Source organism: Pelophylax lessonae, assembly GCF_965119305.1.
Source record: "Pelophylax lessonae genome assembly, chromosome: 1".
NCBI lineage: Eukaryota > Metazoa > Chordata > Amphibia > Anura > Ranidae > Pelophylax > Pelophylax lessonae.
In genome coordinates, this window is record NC_138768.1 from 160756932 (window position 1) to 160781555 (window position 24624).

The window sequence follows — 24624 nt, forward strand, 5'->3', positions numbered from 1 at the left end:
AGTATTGCACCCTTTGCGATCACAGCAAGCATTGCAGAGTTGAATTAAAGAGGACAACAATCTGGAGGACTTAACCCCCAAGTTGCAATTGGTTCTTCTTTCCAGTAGCTCGTTTCTGGTGCAACAAACTGGCTCTGGCTCTGATGCAGCATCTATTTTTTCTCCTCTCTCTATGGGGTTCCTTTATCAGGGACATTTGTGCCTAAAGAGGAAATTTCTGCTGCCTTTACCACAATGCTGGAAGAATTGGCATCTACCGGGATTTAGGGTGGAGTGACAAAAGGCATTCTAGGTCTGCATCACCACAGGAGCTACCTTGTGAGTTTCTTCTACCACCCTTTCTAGGATTTGAGTAAGCAGACCCTCATTTACATTTCCTAAACGCAAAGGTCGACAGTGAGTTTGCTCACTGTCACTGCTGGAACCATCTGGACCTAAGGTGACAGGGTGGTGTCTTGGAAAGCACCCAAACTAGCCAAATCCTTTGCTATGCACTCTGCGAAAAAAGTGGATGGTCCCACCATTGGTGGTCCTATTTGAATAATACAAAAAAAGTCTCATCCCACTATTGCTTCCATGGGGATTAATCAAGCCTTGATGGTTGCTGGTCTGGGCCAAGCGCATAGTAAAAGAACCCCGGAGCTCTAATATCTGTTGTTTCACTAGGGAATGCCTAGAGCTCTTTCCTGAAGCATTGTGCCTCTGTGTGGATGGATTGGGATTTTCTCTAAAGCAAATCTCCTATTTGGAGATGAGTCAAGCTTTGTTATTTGCCAGTGTTCAATCAGCTGGAGGTGGAAAATAACCCAGTGGTCTAAGAATTACTCCCCTGTGTCCTGTGATATACTGTACTCCAAGAAAGGGTATACGTCAAAAATCACATTATTCTCAGTCAACCCCCCCATATAGTTGCTGCATTGGGGAACGATTAGATGCCTGTTGCCCCAGTGCTTCTTTGGTGAAAGTTACCCAAATTAAAAAAAATTGTGAATGATGATCTTACTCCTTGAAGATCTTACTCCTTGAAGAAACATGCATAGGCCCTCTCTTTATGTTTGTATTGTCCTCTTAGAAAGAAACACAAACTGTCAGTTGAAACTTATTTTATGGAGAATTCAGAGTTAGTAAAAGATGTTCGGCTTGTGCCTGGATAGCCAACTTTTTTTGTCTCTCATTTGTCTTTGGGCAGCTTTTAGTTAGAATACTTTATTTTTAGCTTTTAGCTTTTGGCTACGCAAGTGTGCACAAAACATTTAAATGGCATTGTGTTTTACTTACTGTATTGTATGTTTTGATTTTACTGATATGATTTAATTATGTAAAAGGTGTTTTCGGAAGAGATTGCCACACTATTGAATGGGATGCTGGCAGCTACTGTAGATTTCTGGATACTGCTTGGATTCTACCTAAACAAGAATTTGCTGCATCAAGTGGCCAGTGATTTTCTATACTACATCTGTGTTTCATGTGAAGGTATGGTCATTTTTTTCCCCTAGACACTTGCATTGCACCTTTTGTGTTTAGAACCTGCAGTGGCAATGGTGCAATAAAAAGATACAAAAAACATCCTCCTTGGTATATAATCAAATTGGATGACATTATTTACCTAAAAGTGAACTCCAGGCAGATATAAAAAACACAGATAAATGCCGTACGGTATTTGTTAAAAAATAGTTGCAAATTCCCAAATCTGTCTTTATGTCAGCCTTTGGTAATTTCCTGTATGGTAGCATTTACAGGCTGTGAGAGGAAGAAATAGCATCGAGGGATGGCCTCATCAGTGTGCTTTATTGCCAATCAACAGGCTATAGGTGTGTTTTGGACCAAGCTGGGTTGGAGCTTCAGTGTAATGTCAGCTATATGGCAATACAGTTTGAGGAAGGGGGACAGGGTTGTAGGACAGATTGAACAGAATTGCAAATCCTTTGGGAAGTAAAACAATTCACTTATTCATATTTCATCAGAATCATTTTCTACTTGCCTTGAATGTGCAGTGCCTTGAAAATGTATTCATACCGCTTGAAATTTTCCACATTTTGTCATGTTACAACCAAAAACGTGAATGTATTTTTTGGGGATTTTATGTAATAGACCAATGCAAAGTGGCACGTAATTGTAAAGTGAAAGGAAATTGATAAATGGTTTTCAACATTTTTTACAAATAAATATCTGAAAAGTGTGGCGGGCATTTGTATTCAGCCCCTCTGAGTCAATACTTTGTAGAACTACCTTTCGCTGCAATTACAGCTGCAAGTCTTTTTGGGGATGTCTCTACCAGCTTTGCACATTTAAAGAGTGAAATTGTTGCCCATTCTTCCTTGCAAAATAGCTCAAGCTCTGTCAGATTGTATGGAGAGCGTCTGTGAACAGTAATTTTCAAGTTTTGCCACAGAATCTCTATTGGATTTAGGTCTGGACTTTGACTTGGCCATTCAAACACATGAATATGCTTTGATCTAAATCATTCCATTGTAGCTCTGGCTGTACGTTTAGTGTTGTTGTCCTGCTGGAAGGTGAACCTCCTGTCAGAGTGCCAGGAAACCAGACCACATGGGAATGCAGGCAAAATAAAGCAGTTTATTGGAGAGAACAACAATAAACGCACAACAGAGGAAGTGAGAGCAGGAACAAGCCAGGGTCAAGTCCAGAATTGGGTAGTCATCCAAGCTGGGGTCAAATCCAGAAATGGATCATCTGCTGATGCCGGGTCGTCTGTCGATGCAGGGTCGTCTGACGATGCGGGGTCAGGAGCCAGGAGAGTCGTCAGCCAAGCCAGGGTCATACACAGAGGAACATGGAGAACAGAAGACTGCTAGAGGAGATGCACCTTGGAGCACAAATGCAAGGGCAAGGACTGCAACCCATCATGTGATAGATATAGTTAGGTGTGCAGCATCATCACTGTGCGACACCCAGGCAGCAGGCAAGTGATGATGTAATCAGAGTTTATAGGAGGGAGCAGTCTGAACATGTCCAGGATGGCTGCCAATAGGAGGGCAAGGTAAGACCTTGACACCCCTGTCCCAGTCTCAATTCTTTTGCAGACTCTAACAGGTTTTCTTCTAAGATTGCCCTGTATTTGGCTCCATCCATCTGCCCATCAACTTTGACCAGCTTCCCTGTCCCTGCTGAAGAAAGCATCCCCACAACATGATGCTGCCACCACCACCATGTTTCACTGTGGGCATGGGGTATTCAAAGTGATGTACAGTGTTCGTTTTCTGCCACACGTATTGCTTTGCGTATAGGCCAAAAAAGTTCAGTTTTGGTGTCTTTTGACCAGAGCACCTTCTTCCACATGTTTGCAGTGTCCCTTACATGGCTTCTCGCAAACTGCAAACAGGACTTTTTATGGCTTTTTTTCAACGATGGCTTTCTTCTTGCCACTCTTCCATAAAGGCCAGATTTATGGAGTGCGTGTCTAATAGTTGTCCTGTGGACAGATTCTCCCACCTGAGCTGTGGATCTCGGCAGCTCCTCAAGAGTTACAATGGGCCTCTTGGCTGATTCTCTAAATAATGCTCTCCTTGCCCAGCCTGTCACTTTAGGTGGACAGCCATGTCTTGGTAGGTTTGCAGTTGTGCCATACTCTTTCCATTTTCGAATGATGGATTGAACAGTGCTCCATGAGATGTTGAGATATTTTTTTATAACTTAACCCTGCTTTAAACTTCTCCACAACTTTATCCCTGACCTGTTCGGTGTGTTCTTGGCCTTCATGATGCTGTTTGTTCAGGGTTCACAGAACAGCTGTATTTATACTGAGATTAAATTACACACAGGTGGACTCTATTTACCAATTAGGGGACTTCTGAAGGCAATTTGGTTCCACTGGATTTTAGCTAGGGGTATCAGAGTAAAGGGGGCTGAATACAAATGCACGCCACACCTTTCAGATATTTATTTGTAAAAAATTTTAAAAACCGTTTATCATTTTTATTTCACTTCACAATTATGTGCCACTTTGTGTCGGTCTATCACATAAAATCCCAATAAAATACATTTAAGTTTTTGGTTGTAACACGGCAAAATGTGGAAAGTTTCATTGGGTAAGAATACTTTTTCCAGGCACTGTAGCTTTAGGAGTGTGTATGTTAAAGTATAGTTGTGTGGAGAATATTTTTTTTGTTTAAAGCCAGCATTTTATAAGCTAGAAATCTCCTTTAAATTTGTAAAGTCAGTCCTTTGCTTTTATTTCAGAGTTTACTCTAGAAGAAAAAGAACAGTTTGTTTGTTCTATTGCTTCATCTTGGCTTCAGATGTTAATCTCCGAAATGATATTCAAGAACCTTTACCTAGAGAACAGTGTTAACATGTCCTCTGAGCCAATAACTTTGGAGAAGCTGGTAAGCAGTCACAGAATTAGATATGCAGTCAGATAGACATTGCACTAACAAACTCTATGTGCTTAGCAACAAACATGTTATACCTACCTTTTTGCACAGAGCGGTCATAAGCCTCCTATTCTGGGGTCCCCCCGCCAGTACTGTTGATCCTTCTCCTCTGTTCAGAATCATAAGAAACCTCTTCCTTTGGGGGGGGCACCTGTAGGCTCACTCCCAAGCCTTGTTGTGTGTATATAGATACACACAACACGGCTCAGCCTTCTCCCCCCCGCTCCCTCTTTACAGGATTTCACTGACAACAGCAGGAGCCAATGGCTTGTGAGAGCAGGGAGAAGGGACAGAACAAATGGTAAGTAATTGGGGGAGGGGGTCGAATAGAAATGTTTTTTACCTTAATGTAGGGAATGAATTAATGTAAAAAAAAGCTTTACCTTTAGAACCAATTTAAATGGGCTTAAAGCCTAGTCTAAGTGTTTTACTAGTCCAAATCATTTGGTGGACGGGGGATTATAGTGTGGGGTTGTTTTTCAGGGGTTGGGCTTGGCCCCTTAGTTCCAGTGAAGGAAATTCTTAAGGCGTCGGCATACCAAGACATTTTGGACAATATTTTTTAATTTGGTTTTATTAAACTCCAATGCAGGTTACAGATATTCAGCTATTTCTTATCAAGGTGAAGGCGCCTGGTTCTTTTTGTATATGGATTAACCCTATATGAATTCAGGATAGAATTCAGGTAGAATAAAGTGCAGTTATTGCTGACCAGACAAAACTGTGAATCCCGAACTTGCGCCGGGTAGCTTGTTGTTAGCCCCAATGCACCCAGTCAAATGCCTTTTCAGCATCAAGAGCTAAAAACACTGATGGAATCTTTTGCATTTCAGCTATACGTAGAAGATAGATCATGAGACAAGTGCCATCGGATGCCTGTCTACCCTGTACAAATCCGACCTGGTCTGCTTTGATTAGGTTAGGGGTAATTTTTGCTAGTCTGTTGGCTATCAATTTGGCATAAATTTTGATATCTGAATTTAATAATGATATGGGACGGAAGTTTTGTGGGCAATCCAGAGTCTTCCCAGGCTTAGGCAGTCACTATCGTGGCTTGTAACATTTCTGAAGGGAAAGACGCCGCGGAGGCAGCCAGGTTAAACAGTGTAGTCAGATGAGGTGTTAACACATCCTTATAGGTTTTGAAATACTCAGCTGTAAACCCATCAGAAATTGGTAACTTATTATTATAATGATTTAATAACAGCTAGAATCTCACTTTCCATGATAGGGGAATTGAGATTTTCCAATTCCGCCTTTTTATACCGATGGAAGGGAAGCAGAGTTTAAAAAGGCAGAGATCGAAGACTTGATTGGTTGATAGGTAGATGTATCATTAGCAAGATTGTAGAGATCCCTATAATATTTTTGGAAAGCTTTAGCTATATGTTTAGAATGGAATACTTTGGTTCTTGTTTCAGGGTCGAGAATAGAACCTAATTTAGATTTGGCTTGTCTTTGTCTGAGATAGTTGGCTAAAAATTTGCCAGCCTTGTTGCCTTGAGAGTAGCGCAAGGCTTTATATTTCCTCAAGGCTTTCTCATGGTTTGCTTCTAGAAGGGATTTTAATTCATTTCTGTACTGTGTCAATTTTCGTAGCTTATCATCCACCAAGGAAGTTTTATGTTGAGACTCTAGCTGTTTGATTCGTAGCAATAGATCAGACATTTTTTGCATTTTATGCCTTTTTTCCCTAGCTGCCATCTGTATCAAGAGGCCTCTAGTAAAAGCCTTGTGTGCACACCAGAGGGAAGGAAAATAAACATCTGGAGTAACATTATTTGAAAAAAATTCTTGTATTTTTTTTCCTTAAGTCCTGTAACGGAACCTCAACCCACACTGTACTTGTGGACTTCCGTCAGTATACGGCTTTCTCCCAGTCGTGAACATAGATATCAGATTTTCCAGCCACCCTCCTATAAAGCTAGCCTACAACTTAGCTTGTACTGGAATCTTCTCCTTTATTGAACAGTTTCACACTCAATTTATACACACATGAGCACATCCCCCTCCTGACCAAATTACCCCACCAGGTCAGGGGTTTCCTGATTACATTATCATATGCAGATGAAATTGTATACAGAAATATAATTAACATATCTAAAGAATAACCTACACAAACAGTATACTATTTCCACTCAGCAACTAACAGATGACAATGATTCAATCAAACTAAGCCAATTAACTAGCAGATGGCCGTCCTCGAGCTCCTGAAATACAATACACAATACCTCAATACACAAACAATAGGGAGAGCCTGTCTGACATTGAAGGACATGGAACAGAAGCCAATGTGATTTAGCTCTTTCAATTAACATGTTCAGAATCAAACAGGAATAATCCTCACATATTTCTCGAGATACATGGCTGACAAATATTACTGTCCCGCTTGAAGCAATCTAAACCAGTGGTTCAAAACTCTGGTCCTCAGGGCACACTAACAGGCCAGATTTTAAGTATTACCTTGGGGAGATGCAGACTAGAATAGTGCAATCACTGAGCAGCAAATGATATCACCTGGGATGTATTTCAGTTATCTTGCAACCCTGGCCTGTTAGCGTGCCCTGAGGACCGGAGTTGAGAGAAACACTGATCTAAACCATAGTCCCAGTGTCCATTAAGTATCTGTCTTTCACTCCCAGTGACGGTGAGTCCTCTTTAAATGGCAGCCTGGAAAAAAGTCTTGCATTAAGTGGGCTTCATGGTATGAGGTTCTGTGAGGGAAATAGAGATCGGGGCATGATCCAACCAAAGAATAGAATGGATCTTTGCCACCGACACTCTAGACAGCAATTGCAAATCTGAGACAAAAAGGTCAATACGTGTATATATCTTGTGAGGAGCAGAGTAATAAGTGTAGTCTTTTTCTGTTGGGTTAAGAAACCGCCATATATGGTACAAGTCGTCACTATGAAGAAAGGGTTGCAAGGTAAAGCATGCTTCGGTATGTGCAGTGGAGTCCAAGTTGTTGTCGGCTATAGAATTGAAATCTCCACATATGAGTAGATAGCCTTTGCATATCTGGTGAATTTTCTTTGTAACCCTGCGCAGAAAGGCTATTTGTTATGAATTTGTGGCATATATATTTGCTATAGAATAGGTGATGTTGGTAATGTCGCACACTAGAATACCATATCTGCCATGTGAATCCAAGACTGATATATGAAGTTTAAAAGAAAAAAGAGTTTTTGACAGCAATTAACGTTCCTCTTTTCTAACCTTTGCATTTGTTGTCAATACATGAGAAAATACCTTATGGGTGCAATTTGGAGGTTTGCTAGCTAAGAAATTAGTTACTTTCAAACAAATAATGTCTCTGTTTAGATTTTTGGCGTCTTGCCACATAGCTTTTCGCTTGTATGGACTTTTAAGCCCATGGGCATTTAATGCGATGATTTTAAGAACCATATATGAAGGATATTAAATATGAAGGATATTAATTGAGACAATTGTCAGAGTAGTTTCAACAGATTATTCGGCTTCAGTTTTGGGAACCTCCAGAGTGTAGGTTTGGTGTCAATGGTGTCAACAAGAGAGCTAGAAGTAGGCAAATAAAAACTGAAAAAAAAAACAAGTGTAAAAAACAAGAAAGTCACTGAAACCAGTAAATACTGAATTTTTAGGTGGGGGTAACTTCTCGTCAGAGCCACAGGGTTTCTTTTATATTCAAGTGTTTACTTGAGTCTACCAATTTCAACATAGTAAATGCTGGTACATTCAGCCAGGGTCTGTTTCCCACAAAGGGTCGGCTCTTAATGGGGAAAGTTTAGCAGAAGGACTTTGGCCATCTGAAGGCAGCAAGCCCCATTGCTTCGCTAGCTTCATTCCTTCTTCCACTGAGAATACGGTGTACTTTTTGTGACTAATAGTTTAGCTGGGAAGCCCAAACAATAAATGATGCTATGATTGTGGTATAGCTTAGTAAGAGAGACTAGTTTTTTGCAAGCTTGCATGGTGTGCTTTGACAGGTCTGCATATAGTTAAATCCCTGAATATGGTTCGGGCAGCAGGGGTGTAAGATTCTGGTACCTTTGGTACCCTTATTTCCCATTTCTACCTTAATATTGCGTCCCACCTTGCTAACTAGGTGGAACGCATACACCTTTAAGAACGATGACATCATCGCCGAGCGCCACTATGAGCGGCTATTTCAATCGCCTGTTTTCTCTCACTCATTGCTCGTTCAAACCGCATGCTTGACCAGTCTTGTCCTATGCTGCTGGAGCTTCTAGCTATTCCTTTGCCTGAACAAAACCGGAACCTCGCTACCGATCCCGTATCTCGCAACCGGATCACTCTCTTGCTACTGGACCTTGCTACTACTAACCCAACTTGTGATAAGTACCCCACAGGGGATTTCTTCCTAACTAACTTACACTATCTACCTCTGCATACTAAGGACTGTTACTATGTAAGCACTATTTCTATCATCGGGGATGAATGGAAGACAGCATTCAGAACCAGATACGGATTGTTCGAGTACCTTGTGATGCCATTCGGGTTGTGTAATGCTCCCGCAGCCTTTCAACGATTCATAAATGACATCTTCAGAGACTTACTTGATGTTTGTGTTGTAGTGTATCTGGACGATATACTTATTTATTCTCAATCTTTATCTGAACACATAAAACATGTAAGACTCGTGTTGTCCAGACTACTTGCACACAACTTGTACGTAAAATTGAAAAAATGTTTATTCCATAAAGAAGAAGTACTATTCCTAGGATACATCATATCTAAAAATGGAATCAAAATGGATATGAGCAAGATATCCTGTATTCTAGATTGGCCTGTGCCAACAACTCGTAAAGCATTACAAAGATTCCTCGGATTTTCTAACTTCTATAGGAAGTTCATCAAGAACTTCTCTGCTATTGTGAGACCTCTCACACAACTCACAAGTATAAAGAAAGTATTCAAATGGTCAGAAGAAGCAAATGGAGCTTTCCGCTTGTTAAAATCAAGCTTTACTTCTGCTCCCATACTACGCCATCCAGACCCATCCCTTCAATACATCCTGGAGGTAGATGCGTCAAATATGGCAGTAGGAGCAGTTCTCTCCCAACGACCAACAAATACTTCACCACTTCACCCAGTTGCTTTTTTCTCAAAATCACTAAGCAGCCCCGAGGTGAATTACCCAGTGGGTGAAAAAGAGTTGCTTGCCATAAAATTGGCATTGGAGAATTGGCGACACCTACTTGAGGGTACTCGATTACCAGTTCTCATATACACAGATCATAAAAATCTTCAGTACCTTCAGACTAACAAGACTCTTTCCCACCGGCAGGTACGATGGTCCTTATTCTTTTTAAGATTCAACTTTTTGGTGACCTACACTCCTGCAGACAAAAATAAAAAGGCGGATGCGCTGTCACGATTAACCGAGGATAACTACGCCGAAATACCTTCAATTCCTATAATACCCTATGAACGTATTGTCGGTGTTGTTCGTTCCCTGAAGGAAGAGATTTTGCACAGCATAGGATTGGATTCACCTCCACCACAACTAAGTGCTGATGCAGAAGGCTTCCTCTATTACAACGACAAACTTTACATACCCCCTACTATGCGTACCAAGATTTTGGAATTGTCGCATGATGTGCCTATGGCAGGACATATGGGTATGACTAAAACATTCAATTTACTTACTAGGCAGTTTTGGTGGCCTGACATGAAGACGACCGTACAAAAATTTGTTTCTTCTTGTGACATCTGTGCAAGGTCCAAAATTGACACTACAAAACCATCTGGTCTACTTTGTAGTCTACCAATACCCCAGGTTCCATGGGAAGTTGTGTCCTTAGACTTTATAGTAGAACTACCACCTTCCAAAGGATTTAACACCATTCTAGTGTCAGTGGACCATCTGACCAAGATGGCACATTTCATTTCTATTCGAAGATTACCTTCATCCAAGCAAACAGCGGAATTGCTAGTGAAACATGTCTTTAAGTTACATGGTATTCCAAAGACCCTTCTGTCTGACCGTGGTTCACAGTTCATCTCCAAGTTTTGGCAAGCTCTATGTCAGATACTACGAATAGAGCGAAAACTTACTTCTCCTTACCACCCTCAGACCAACGGACAGACAGAAAGAGTCAACCAGTGCATTGAGCAGTATCTACGTTGCTATACCTCATACCTACAGGACGATTGGGTGGACCTCCTCCCGCTGGTGGAATTCGCTTATAACAACGCAACCCACAGTACTACTAAGCAAAGTCCATTTTACTTGAACTATGGGTTTCATTCCACTCTTCTCCCACCACGCATCCTTCCATCAAGTAACCCAGTGGCCTCTGATTATCTCACCCAAATAAAGGACTCTCTGGGTTTACTCAACACCACCATATCACATGCCCATAGTCAACAAAAAAGGTACTACGACCTACGTAGAAAACCCTCTCCTCAATATGCTATTGGGGATCTTGTTTGGCTATCTACAAAAAATTTGAGATTAAAGATCCCTAGTAAAAAACTTGGACCTTTATTTCTGGGACCCTTCCCAATTAAGAAACTCATTGGAAAAGCTGCAGTGCAACTCACCTTACCGGCAGATCTCAAAATACATCCCATCTTTCATGTGTCGCTACTAAAACCACATGTTCCTAACCAAGGAATAAGGCCTACCATCTTGCCTCCACCTCCAGTACAAGTTGAAGGCGGAGAAGAATATGAGATCAAGGAGATTCTGGATTCTCGTATCCACAGAGGAAGACTCCAATATCTCATAAGATGGAAGAACTATGGACCCCAAGACGACACCTGGTTGGATACTGCTGATGTTCACGCACCTAGACTTATACGAACATTTCACTCGAAATACCCGGAAAAACCAGTGCTATTGGCCTTCCGGAGCCGGCCTTAAGGGGGGGGTACTGTAAGATTCTGGTACCTTTGGTACCCTTATTTCCCATTTCTAACTTAATATTGCGTCCCACCTTGCTAACTAGGTGGAACGCATACACCTTTAAGAACGATGACATCATCGCCGAGCGCCGCTATGAGCGGCTATTTCAATCGCCGGTTTTCTCTCACTCATTGCTCGTTCAAACCGCATGCTTGACCAGTCTTGTCCTATGCTGCCGGAGCTTCTAGCTATTCCTTTGCCTGAACAAAACCGGAACCTCGCTACCGATCCCGTATCTCGCTACCGGATCACTCTCTTGCTACTGGACCTTGCTACTACTAACCCAACTTGTGATAAGTACCCCACAGGGGATTTCTTCCTAACTAACTTACACTATCTACCTCTGCATACTAAGGACTGTTACTATGTAAGCACTATTTCTATCATCTGCATAACTTCATAGATTGCTAGCTCTTGAGCCTACCATCATCTGCATCATTGAACTAGGTTACTCTCTCTTGTATACTTCATCTGCTGTCCCCTACTACCTGTTACTATACATGATTGCATACTACGTATCATCACCTACCACTCTCCTGAATATTACTACTGAGTGCTCACCATTTCTAACGCCTGTCTCTCACCTCTATACTATCATATACATCCTATCACTCCAGGAACATCATATTGAGTGTATGTATATTTGCATAAAGCAGGCTGTGCACGGTGATGAGTCCTGAGAGTTGGATATGTTTGTTCAACACATCTCTACATGACTACTGAGTGTAATAATTCTGCAGCTGCAAATCCATTCACTAACAAAAAACGCAAGAGCGTTACAAGGGGTTCCTTTCTGGCTTGCTGCATTAATGCCTCTTTAACATGATAAAAGTGTATTCTGGCGATTATCACAATAATTTCTCATTTTGACATGTCAGGAAGGAGGATTGAGATCAGTTGTTGGCTGTAATTGGGCAGCTCAGATGAAGGAACTGTTTCAGCTACACCACAGAACTTCACATTGTTCTGCCTAAAGCAGTCCTCCAGGTCTGCTAGCTTTGATTTGATTGCTTGCAGCTCATCTTCTGCCCCATTATGAGTCTCCACTAGCTCTTTATGTGCCACCGCAAAGTCTCCCATTTCAACATGGTGCGCTCTCTCTCCAATATCATCCACTTCCCTTCTATTCTGTGAAACCATAGACACCATGTCTCTATGAAGAGACCCCCGGAGGGAAACCAGCATGTCTTTCAGAGTCTTAGCTGAGAGAGGCTGTCCCACAGCTGGATAGTCATCAGTGCATTCAATAAACTTACGTGTGCAGTCCTCCGAGATATTCCCCTGGCCCCTCTCACCTGCATTCTGATGTGAAGGAGACTTTTTTGAGCTGGGTTTTACAGGGCTACTCACCAGAAAGTCTCTGTGTGAAGAGCTGCTGCTGCCTCTGGAGTGAGAGCCGTGTGGTGTACTGTGAGGGGAGGATGTCCTCGTCTGGTCCCAGACGGCGCCATCTTGTGCTGAATGTGATCCCGCGGAGCTGAAGTATGTGGTCAGTTTGCAGGTCCTTGAGGAGGCTTTAGCTTCCCAATGGTTAGTGCACCGACTTGTAGGTGATGGTAGGACTCAAGGTAGCTGTCTGCCATCGCTGAAAAAGGCTAGGAACCTCTGTGAGGTCCAGGAGCTCTCTCTTCAGACGGCCATCTTCCTCGACTGATGGCCGGGGATGACCCCTTCCTGTTCCAACATGACTGCGCACCAGTGCAAAAAGCAAGGTCCATAAAGACATGGATGAGCAAGTTTGGGGTTTAGAAACTTGACTGGCCTGCACAGAGTCCTGACCTAAACCCGATAGAACACCTTTGGGATTAATTAGAGCGAGACTGCAAACCAGGCCTTCTCGTCCAACGTCCGTCGTGCCTGACCTCACAAAAGCTGCTGCTGGAGGAATGGTCATATATATATATATATATATATATATATATATATATATATATATATATATATATATATATATATATATAACGCAGGGTTCAAAATTTCAAGTCATGAGCTACTAGCCAGGCCTTAAGTGTTACTCGCCACTTGTTGCCCCACCCAAACACTACCCTGCTCCGCCCCTAAACACGCCCTCGTAACATATCTCATAAGCATGCCCCCTTTCAATACAGAGTGACCACAGCGTGCCCCCTTTCAATGCAGAGTGACCACAGCGTGCCCCCTTTCAATGCAGAGTGACCACAGCGTGCCCCCTTTCAATGCAGAGTGACCACAGCGTGCCCCCTTTCAATGCAGAGTTACCAGAGCATGCAGAGAGACCAGTGCACTTACCTGATGCAGCGGTGGCTTCTCCTCAATCCTCCGCGTCTCCCGAGTCCTCCTCCTTGGCCAATGGCAATTGTTCACCTTTCGCCCATTTAGGAAACGGGTTTCGGACCCGCTTCCTGATTGGCCAGGAGGAGGATCAGGAGGAGGATCCGTGTGACAATAGCGATTATTCATTCTCTATTGTCACACAATGGGTGGGCTCAGGGCGCACTGCTCTGCGCCCCGGGTCCACCCTTTTCTGAAGCCAACGCACCGGCCGCCACTGATGCTCGCGCTGCGAGCCTATGAGGGGCGGGGACATTCAGGAGGCGGAGAGGGGTGGTCCCAGGTGCAGGAGGTGGAGAGGAGCTGTACGAAAGAATGCAGACTGCGCTGTGAATGGCGGCGGCAGGCACTAATACATTCCCCATACAGCACAGCCCTTACTCGCCATCCTCCTCATTCCACTCGCAAAATGCGAGCAGGCAAGTGGAATTTTTGAGGGCTGATATAATGTGTGTATATATATATATATATGTGTGTGTGTGTGTGTGTGTGTGTGTGTGTGTGTGTGTGTGTGTGTGTCAGGGCCCTGCCATTGTATGAGGTCTGGTTCACACTAATGTGATTTCAGATATGACTTGAGTTGCTCAGAATCACATGACAATGGAAATCAGAGCATGATTTTGGAATAAGGTCCTCTGCTACTATGGTGTAATTCCAGTGCGGCCCCATAGAATCTGCAAACCAAATCCAAAACACAAGCAAGTCGCACTACATAATCATAGTGAAAATCTGTTTAATTTGCAGCTGCAGTAGTGTTAACTTAGCCTAAAAGGGAAAAGGGATGCAGGTTTCACATGAATGCTTGGGCATAACTCAGGGCGAGACAGGTGTGGGCTTTAGTCAGGAGACAGCAGGTCTCGGCAAACGATTTAGGAGAAGCTCCCTGTCCAGGAGACAAAGGCTTCAGGGGCATCGTGTTCACATGTCCAGGTCTGTTCAGTGTGGCAGACAGGTACCTTGTCAAGGCGGACTTCTGACAAAGAAAATGTAGGTCTCTGTGGTGTACTGTGTAATAGCTGTGTTGCAGGGGAGCAGTGTGTGTGACCAAGACATTTGCCTGAAAGAGAGGCATTCTGACAAGGCTGGAGCCTGAGCGAAACAGGAGACTGAACAGTTTGTGTTAAATGAATGTGTGAAACTGTAACCCCCTACAGTATGGAAAACCTAATGTAAGGACTTCCTTCCTCATAATTGGAATATGGGGGTTATTGCTGCAGCAATTTGCCATATCCCTGATATTGTTTTTTCCAGCTGGCATTTCTCTAACAGCTGGAGGGTTCACCAAACCCCACCCCCTGCCGCCTCTCAATGTTTCTCAGGCTTACCTGGCAGATCAGGAAGCCCGAGAACCGATCTGGCGGCTTCAGAGATAGGCACAGGAAAGATAGCCTCTGCTCATCTCTATGGTCTAGGAGGACTTGAGCCATGTCATGCTCTAATGCTTTACATTGTAGAGGCAAAATGTGGGGTTTTATTGACCCAAGAGCTCTCCATACAGAGGACCTGTCACTGCTTATTTCTATCAGAAAAGATGTTTATATTCCTTGAGATAGGAATAAAAGTGATGAAAACATTTTTTTTTTTTTTTATAGGGAAAGTGTATAAATAAAAAAAGCCATAAAATAAACAATAAAAATAAATAAATAATTGATAGAGCACCTGTGCTTGCTCACAGTGGTTAACGCATATGTAGGCCACGCCCACATATTAAACCACACATGTGATTTATTGCTGCGAATAAGGGTTTTGTCTGTCAATGGACTTCAGAGAAAAGGATTTTACGGTAAGTTCTTACAAAAATGTATTTTTTTACATGTAGGAGCTAAGTGTCATAATAGGCTTGGAAAGGAGGTGGTTAAAATTCGAAGAAAAAAAAGTTGACAGCGAAAATATACAAACTCTTTTAGGAATCCTTACCACATTGCAATGTTTTGTAGTGCCAGGAAGGCATTCTTCAGGATCTCCAAAATTCCATATACCACCAAACTATATTATTGATGCTGAACATGTCAACTGTAGTGCCCCCACAGTATATACAGACCAGTTGTTACATTGACATCGACTTACTTCAGGATTTTTTTTTATATAGTGTAATACAGAAGTTTGATATGTTGTAATGTAGTATATAAGGTAACTTGAACTTCATATATTTTACAGTATATTTGCATAATCCTACACTGGAGTGTGCACTAAAGAATAGTGATATGGTAAAAATATTGTTAAAGCCGGCTATAAATGGACCCAGTTTCTGTCGGTTTATCAGAGACCAGATGAATTTCAATCCATGTGTGGGCAAGGTGGTTGCACAGAATTTGATTTACTGACTTGTCAACTGCCCTGTTGCATTTTTGCTGCTCAACAGCTAGGAGTGCTGACAGTGGGGAAGTCCCCCTGCTATCAGAATACAATGTCTCAATGGGAGGGATTCCCTTCTCTACATTGAGTGTATGGATTGGGGAATAAAGTTTTTTTTTTTTTTTTTTTTTTTTCAATCAACCCGCTGGTTGAGCTTAAAAAAAAAAAAAAAAAAAAAAAAAAAAACGGACTCATGTACAAGCTGCTCAAAGGGGTTGTAAAGTCAGAAGGTTTTTTATCTTAATGCATTCTATGCATTAAGATACAATGACTTCTGTGTGCAGCAGCCTCCCCAGCACCCCCTAACACCTACCTGAGTCCCAGCAATGTCCACGAGTCCTTCGGCCATCCGGGACTCTCCATCCCGATTTGACTGAGACACAGCATTGCCATTGGCTCCTGCGGCTGTCAATCAAAGTCAGCTAGCCAATCAGGAGGGGGGTGGGGCTTGGGTGCCCCCATAGAAATCTGCCTGTTGTGGGGGCACTCGACAGGAGGGAGAGACCAGGTGTGCTGGCAAGGGACCCGAGAAGAGGAGGATCCAGGCTGCCCTGTGCAATACCGCTGCACAGAGCAGGTGAGTATAACATGTTTGTTATTTAAAAAAAAAAAAAAAAAAGAGAGACTTTACAATCACTTTAATTGTTATGGTAACAAAACCAATTATTTTATTCACCCTTTACAAAGTAATTTATGGTTTATTCCCAGAATGTATAGTTTTGAAGTGAACAAGTTTAGCTGAACAATTGTTCCCTTTCTAGAACAAAAGTCCTCCGTAGACTACTTCATGGTTATACAGGAGACAAGTAGACTTTCCAGTTGTTGTGTTGTCATCATTGAGGCATTTTAAAGCACGTTTTGCTCTTGTGCATTTCACATAGCCTTTATCAAGCAAATCTGCAAAGAACCTGTAGGGATATTTGTCCTTACTCACCTCCTAATTAGCTCTGACTGCTCATACTAATTTTTCAGGTCAGGTCTTGGCAGAGGGGCAGCTGTTATCACTCAGAACTGTCCCTTTAGCTTTAACACATCACTGCACAAAGTTAACCCTTAGGGCACATACACAAGCATAGTCTCAAGTTTCCATCTAAACAAATTGCAGCTTGAAGAAAAAACACTGTAAAGACAGCACAAAGCTTAGATTTCTCCCCCTATGCTGAACACATGGAAAACTTTGATATTTGTGGTGCAAATCTAACAATCTTGCGAGCATCCTCAAAGCTATGTTGTAGTTAACTCGTGTCTGTTTTATAGAGTAGAAAACTTCTAGTTTCACATAGTTGTCCTGTGCTCCAGCAAAGTTCCGATAGTATTGTAGAAAGGAGAATTTGTCTTAAAGTGTAATTCTAGTCTTCTATTTTAAATTATATTATATTTGGCCTTTGTATGTTAAAGTGTAACTCCACTGTTGTGGGGAAAAAAATATCACAAATAAAAAAATAAAATAAATAAAAAAATGTAGCATATACATTTGACACGCAAGCCATAGTGTAATACAGTGGGTACGGAAAGTATTCAGACCCCCTTAAATTTTTCACTCTTTGTTATATTGCAGCCATTTGCTAAAATCATTTAGGTTCATTCTTCTTCCTCATGAATGTACACATAGCACCCCATAATGACAGAAAAACACAGAATTGTTGACATTGTTGCAGATTTATTAAAAAAGAAAAACCGAAATATCACATGGTCCTAAGTATTCAGGCCCTTTGCTGTGACACTCATTTATTTAACTCAGGTGCTTTCCATTTCTTCTGATCATCCTTGAGATGGTTCTACACCTTCATTTGAGTCCAGCTGTGTTTGATTATACTGATTGGACTTGATTAGGAAAGCCACACACCTGTCTATATAAGACCTTCCAGATCACAATGCATGTCAGAGCAAATGAGAATCATGAGGTCAAAGGAACTGCCTGAAGAGCTCAGAGACAGAATTGTGGCAAGGCACAGATCTGGCCAAGGTTCCAAAAAGATTTCTGCTGCACTTAAGGTTCCTAAGAGCACAGTGGCCTCCATAATCCTCAAATGGAAGACGTTTGGGGCGACCAGAACCCTTCCTAGAGCTGGCCGTCCGGCCAAACTGAGCTATCGGGGGAGAAGAGCCTTAGTGAGAGAGGTAAAGAAGAACCCAAAGATCACTGTGGCTGAGCTCCAGAGATGCAGTCAGGAGATGGGAGAAAGTTGTAGAAAGTCAACCATCACTGCAGCCCTCCACCAGTCGGGGCTTTATGGCAGAGTGGCCCGACGGAAGCCTCTCCTCAGTGTAAGACACATGAAAGCCCGCATGGAGTTTGCTAAAAAAACACCTGAAGGACTCCAAGATGGTGAGAAATAAGATTCTCTGGTCTGATGAGACCAAAATAGAACTTTTTGGCCTTAATTCTAAGCGGTATGTGTGGAGAAAACCAGGCACTGCTCATCACCTGTCCAATACAGTCCCAACAGTGAAGCATGGTGGTGGCAGCATCATGCTGTGGGGGTGTTTTTCAGCTGCAGGGACAGGACGACTGGTTGCAATCGAGGGAAAGATGAATGCGGCCAAGTACAGGGATATCCTGGACAAAAACCTTCTCCAGAGTGCTCTGGACCTCAGACTGGGCCGAAGGTTTACCTTCCAACAAGACAATGACCCTAAGCACACAGCTAAAATAAAGAAGGAGTGGCTTCACAACAACTCCGTGACTGTTCTTGAATGGCCCAGCCAGAGCCCTGACTTAAACCCAATTGAGCATCTCTGGAGAGACCTAAAAATGGCTGTCCACCAACGTTTACCATCCAACCTGACAGAACTGGAGAGGATCTGCAAGGAAGAATGGCAGAGGATCCCCAAATCCAGGTGTGAAAGACTTGTTGCATCTTTCCCAAAAAGACTCCTGGCTGTATTAGATCAAAAGGGGGCTTCTACTAAATACTGAGCAAAGGGTCTGAATACTTAGGACCATGTGATATTTCAGTTTTTCTTTTTTAATAAATCTGCAACAATGTCAACAATTCTGTGTTTTTCTGTCAGTATGGGGTGCTATGTGTACATTCATGAGGGAGAAGAATGAACCTAAATGATTTTAGCAAATGGCTGCAATATAACAAAGAGTGAAAAATTTAAGGGGGTCTGAATACTTTCCGTACCCACTGTATATCAGTATTAAAAATTACCTTTCCTTTTCACTCTACAGCGCTGTAATTTTCTGTAAATGCAATATGGCAAACTGGAGCTGTTCTGTACACAGATGCTGTACAGAACGCCCCCCAGAAATTTAATTTCCTGCTTGTGTGATTGGCTTCCTGATTTTCCCAGAAGTCTGCACTGAGATGCAAATGAAACTTTGGGCATTTTCTGCAACATAAATGTCAGTTTTGGTGAGATGCTCCCAAAGGGTTAATGATGTCTAAAATGATTCAGACTCTGCCACTTTCCTCATTAGAACCCTGCAGGTGCAGCAGCTGTTCAATAATGAATAAAGTCACTCCCATTTACATTTTGTAAACGCTATTTCTTCAGAAAAACAAAAGGAATCTGCAACAAAATTTGGCAAAATCCCTGCAATGTACATTGACCCAGAGGGAAATGTTTTTTCCCCAACAAAAGTGAATGTTACTCTTTAAGATCTTTGTCAATATGTGTAAGCCATGGTATGTCTAGCCTTTACCATTAACAGGTATGAAAGGCTAAGGAGGAATGGCACATACATCTCCTAATTTTTTAATATTTTCTATGTGTATATGACTTTTGTAGGCATGGGATTACCTTAAACTGTATACTCTTTTTAGACTTGGGGCACTAGGTTTGCTTCAAAACTGCCAGTAAAATGCCTATGTGTTTAATGAAGCATTTTTGCAGCACTTGCAGTGTGGTTTTTAAAGGACATGTGACTTAAAAACTGCACCAAAAAGGCTTAGTGGGGGCATTTTTGAGGCACTTTTGATGCATTTCAATGGGGAAGAGAGTCTCTGGTGCAGTTTTTTAGCTCCCCGAACATGCTACACAGATGCTGTAAGCAGCATTTTTTCTCCGCAACGGAAGCACACTGCCCCAGTGTGGAAACGTTAATGGATTTTGAAGGGAAGCGTTTTACTTGAGCTTTTCAGGCACTTTTCTTTTTTTTTTTTTTTTTTACGCAAAAGCACTTGAAAAACTCCTCAGTGTGAAAGGGCCCTTAATACTTTGTTCCCTAGGTCTTTAATATTCACACTTACTCAGATTGTGTTTTTTTATGAAGAGTGTTCATGAAATCTGTTATTTTATTGTCCGCAATTTATTCATTTTTTTTTGTGTGGTTTTTCTTAATACAACATTTCTGCCATCAGACCTGCACGTATATCCCGGCTCTCTGGAAAGCAGGGGCAAGGAGAAGTGAAAAAGTCCAGAAACTCCAAGGAAAAAGGAAAATAGGGCAGCGGCCTTGCCTGGAGTCTCAAAGGGCTTTACTGATGCTAAATGGTGAAAATCAAAACCAAGGCGATGTGCTGCTTGATCTGCCGTAAGTAATACCTATAACATCACCATTTTTCTGCTTTGGGGGACAGCTTCTGACCTGACACATATCCTGAACTTTGTGTGACCTTTGTTGTTGTCTGAAAATGAATCTGACTGTCAGAAAGCCTTTTTGTGTTTAACCTACAACACATCTCGCTGCTCTCTGGTGATTTGCTCCAAACAAGCCTGCAGACGTAGCAAGGGCGCATTGTTCAATTGAATGTCAGTTTTTCTGCAAAATGCCTCATTTTTTAGTAGTTTGCATATCAATAAATGCATTTATTTTACAAAGTCCTTTGAGGTTATATGTATATTTATTGCAACGTGAACTAAAGAAATTAATTTCTAAGATCTTGCTCATGTGTGCTACATTATTATGTGTTCTAAATAATTGTCAAAAATCAGAGAATGCACCAACTTTTTTTTTTCTGCTGCTTCGTGCAACAACAGTCCAGTGGCAGTTGTGAGGCTTACATGTTCCTTGTTGCCAAATCAGAAGCACTTTTGTTTTTAATAATCTATAATAAGACAGTACAAAGTTGAAACTCCTCCGTTTTGAGCTCTTTTTGAGTCCAGTGATTGAAAAAGGGCCATTTACGGCAAAAACATTCATTTTTTATGAAAAATGTTTGACTTTGTACTGTTGTATTGTGGATGGATATTATTTATAAAAGTTTTTGCTGAATTCAGGTTCTTTGAATTGCATTTGACCTCTATCTGACCTGCATTTGACCTGTATCTTGTAGATTCGGCATTTTCAAAGACTTGTGTGAGAAGCCTGTTTAAATCAAACAAAAGCCCTTCAAAACAGGCCCTCAGACAAGAACTTTAAAGGATAACGTCACCTTTCTGAAAATGGTACATATCACACCCATATTTAGGATGTAACATGTTCAGCATCAGGCCCCTCTCCCCCCGATCCCCCTCCTTGTGACAGCAAGCCGGGGATCTTCTCTCCACACACGCTGTCACAATTCAAAGAGAGCACAGCCATAAGGATGGATCCCTTTGAATCAGTGAACTACAAGCACCGTCAGCCTTTGCGGCTGTCAGCTTGTAGTTCTCAGTGAACTACCAGTGCACTGTTGCATGCTCTAGGTAGTTCCTTAAGCTTTCTGTCAGAATGTAACTGCCTGCCTGTGTCAGAGGTATGGGCAGACCCTACACATACAGTCTGCAGGACCGTGGCATTACACCCACGATCTGCTGATCCTGGGTTCAGTGCTTTACAGGTTCCTAACAAAAAAATAATAATAAATGTACAATTTTCTACCAGCATAAAATGTGTATTTATTGCTTTTTTGTAAATGTGAACTCATCTGTTAAGCAAATATAGATTATTAAAGTGTATGTACAATTATAACTATTAAAGGCACAAATTAAAGACATCATCTTTTCAAGCAATATTGACTTTCAACTTGGCTTATACTGAACCTGTGCCCAGACTATGAACACCACAGTTTTTACATTTTCTGAACAAGCAGTTGAAGTACTTAAAGCAAGCCTTCATTCACCTCTGTATCTATAAGCATTGTGGAGAAAATTATGATCAAATTTACAACAGACACAGAAATCTTTTTTTTTTTTCTCTTAATTTTTATTGCACCTGAATCTTGGCGTCCTGCCAGCCTTCTAATGTAAACATACAGCAAACAGATGTTTTTGAGCTGTTAGAAACCAAACTTTAGAGATTTGTTGTGATCTTTGCAAATTAATTACTTTGCAGTACAAGCAGCTACAGAGGTCAGAAAGGACATGTTTAACCAACTCAGCTCCAGGTTTTACCCCCTTCATGACCAGGCCATTTTTTGCTATTTAGCACTGCACTTTATTTTAACTGGTTTTTGCGCAGTCATGCAACACTGTACCCAAACAAAATTTATATCATTTTTTTCACCTAAATTGAGCTTTATGTTTTTAATATATAAACCTGCCAGAATCCAGAATATTTTGAGAAAAAAAATAATATTTTTTACTTTCTGTTTAAAACAAATCTAACAAATCAAATTTCTTCATACATTTTGGTCAAAATGTATTCTGCTACATGTCTTTTTATAAAAAAAAATTCCAATAAGTGTATCTTGATTAGTTTGCGTGAAAGTCATAGAATCTAAAAATGGTGTATATCTTGGAGACTTTTTAAATACTACCAACTGCTAATGGCGGTGATCAGCCACTTATAATGGCACTGTAATAGTGCGGTGGACAATCTGACACTGAGTGGGAAATGACTAAGTGATTTTTACCAAATATTTCTTTGATTCTTATCCCTGCTTTGCATGGAGAGATGATTCCCTCTGTACAGAGACCTGTGTTGATTTTCAACACGGGGCTCTGGGCTGTGATTGGACACAGCTGATCAGCAGGTCCTGGCCATGAATTAGTTGCCAGGACCTGCTGAAAAACTCCCTCTGTGTACAATCATAGCAGGTGTTGGCAGGGGGGCAGGCGCCTTAAACCCATAAACAGGCAACAACATAGCGGAATGTTGCTGTGCCTGTCTGGGCTGCCCGTCTGCAGTACATTTCAGTAATTTTTCATTTGTTTAGCAAAAAATAAAAATCCCAGTGGTGATTAAATACCACCAAAAGAAAGCTCGAACTGTCTCAAAGAAATGATAAAAATGTAATATGGGTACAGTGTTGCATAACTGCGCAATTGTCATTCAAAGTGCAGGAGCACTGAAAGCTGAAAATTGGCCTGGGCTGGAAGTGGGTGAAAAGTGCCCTGTATTAGTTAAGGGACTCAAACGTTTTAGTTGAAAACTGACACATTTGACAATAAAAAAAAAAAAAAAAACAGGGAAAAAGTGCCAACATTCCAGCCTCAGTTTGCATAGGATCTCCTCCACTAAGTACCAGTCTTCCATGTCCGCTGGGAGGACAGCAATCTGTCCCTATGCTACTGACACTGTGCCTGGGATTCTACGTCCTTCCCTTCTGTTTGATCTCCTCCGTCAGGGCTGGTAAACATTGCTTGGAGATATCTAGGATTACCAACGTTTAGGAGGGTCCATTCAGCTTTTGATCCTTAAGGAGAAGTCCTGGTGTCATTTACATCTATGTGTCCATAAGCTCTTTAGACCCTAATCTAGGGTCCACATATTCTGGTGAGTAGGGGTCCTGGAGGGGTCACCACCACTTGGAGCACGAGTGTTTTATCTGCACTGGAGCACTTATTGCATTTTTACCTTATTGGACACTTCTTTGGATTATTTTACCATTTTGGACATTTATACATATTTTAATTATTCTAAATACTTTTTTGTATCACATAAGCATGTTTATGAATTTTTATTAATGTATGCTGTGTTAATTGACTACCTATATTTTCTCTGAGTTATTTACTTGGTGAACAGCAGCTGCAACATTCATATACACACATAATAGATTTGCTTTTAAGGTAACGCGAGTAATTTTTGTTTTTCACCACCAAAAGAAAGCTCGAACTGTCTCAAAGAAATGATAAAAATGTAATATGGGTACAGTGTTGGATAACTGCGCAATTGTCATTAAAAGTGCAGGAGCACTGAAAACTGAAAATCGGCCTGGGCAGGAATTGGGTGAAAAGTGCCCTGTATTAGTTAAGAGACTTAACCTTCTTAGCGGTATTCCCAAGCGTGGCTCGGGGTTAAATTTCAGAGCCAAAAGCGGTAACCCCGAGCCACACTTGGGGTACCGCCAGAAGCATCGCTGGATCCTGAAAGAGAGGTTACTTACCTTGTCACCGGGATCCAGCGATGTATCCTGGCGGTGTCTCGCGGCGGATCTTCCTCCCGATCGTCTCCGTGCCCCGGCTTCCGTCTCCTGCGATGTGACGTTTGCAGGGGGGTGGAACCGGCGGCAAATTCAAATGTAAAAACACACCTAACACACTGATACTATTCAAAATAAAAAAAAAAATCACATTAGTTTGCCCCCCACTGCCCTTTCCTGCAGTTTTACTGTACTTTTTATATACAGTAATATATATATATATATATATATATATATAAATATACATATATATTTACACACACATATATATATATATATATATATATATATATACGTAATTCTTGTGAATGAGCAGCCCAAACCAACTGTATACATTATATATATATATATATATATATATATATATATATATATATATATAATGTGTGTATACATAATATATGTATACATACACATA

At 41.5% G+C, this 24624-nt stretch overlaps 1 protein-coding gene across 1 annotated transcript in view; it reads left to right on the forward strand.

The window, feature by feature from the left end:
- Nucleotides 1–24624, forward strand: part of SLF1 (SMC5-SMC6 complex localization factor 1) — a 181734-nt gene that overhangs the window by 116815 nt on the left and 40295 nt on the right. Inside the window, exons 11-13 of the mRNA XM_082247713.1 lie at nucleotides 1326–1473; nucleotides 4201–4346; nucleotides 20283–20455. Coding sequence (XP_082103839.1) covers nucleotides 1326–1473; nucleotides 4201–4346; nucleotides 20283–20455 — 467 coding nt within the window. The remainder of the gene's footprint in view (nucleotides 1–1325; nucleotides 1474–4200; nucleotides 4347–20282; nucleotides 20456–24624) is intronic.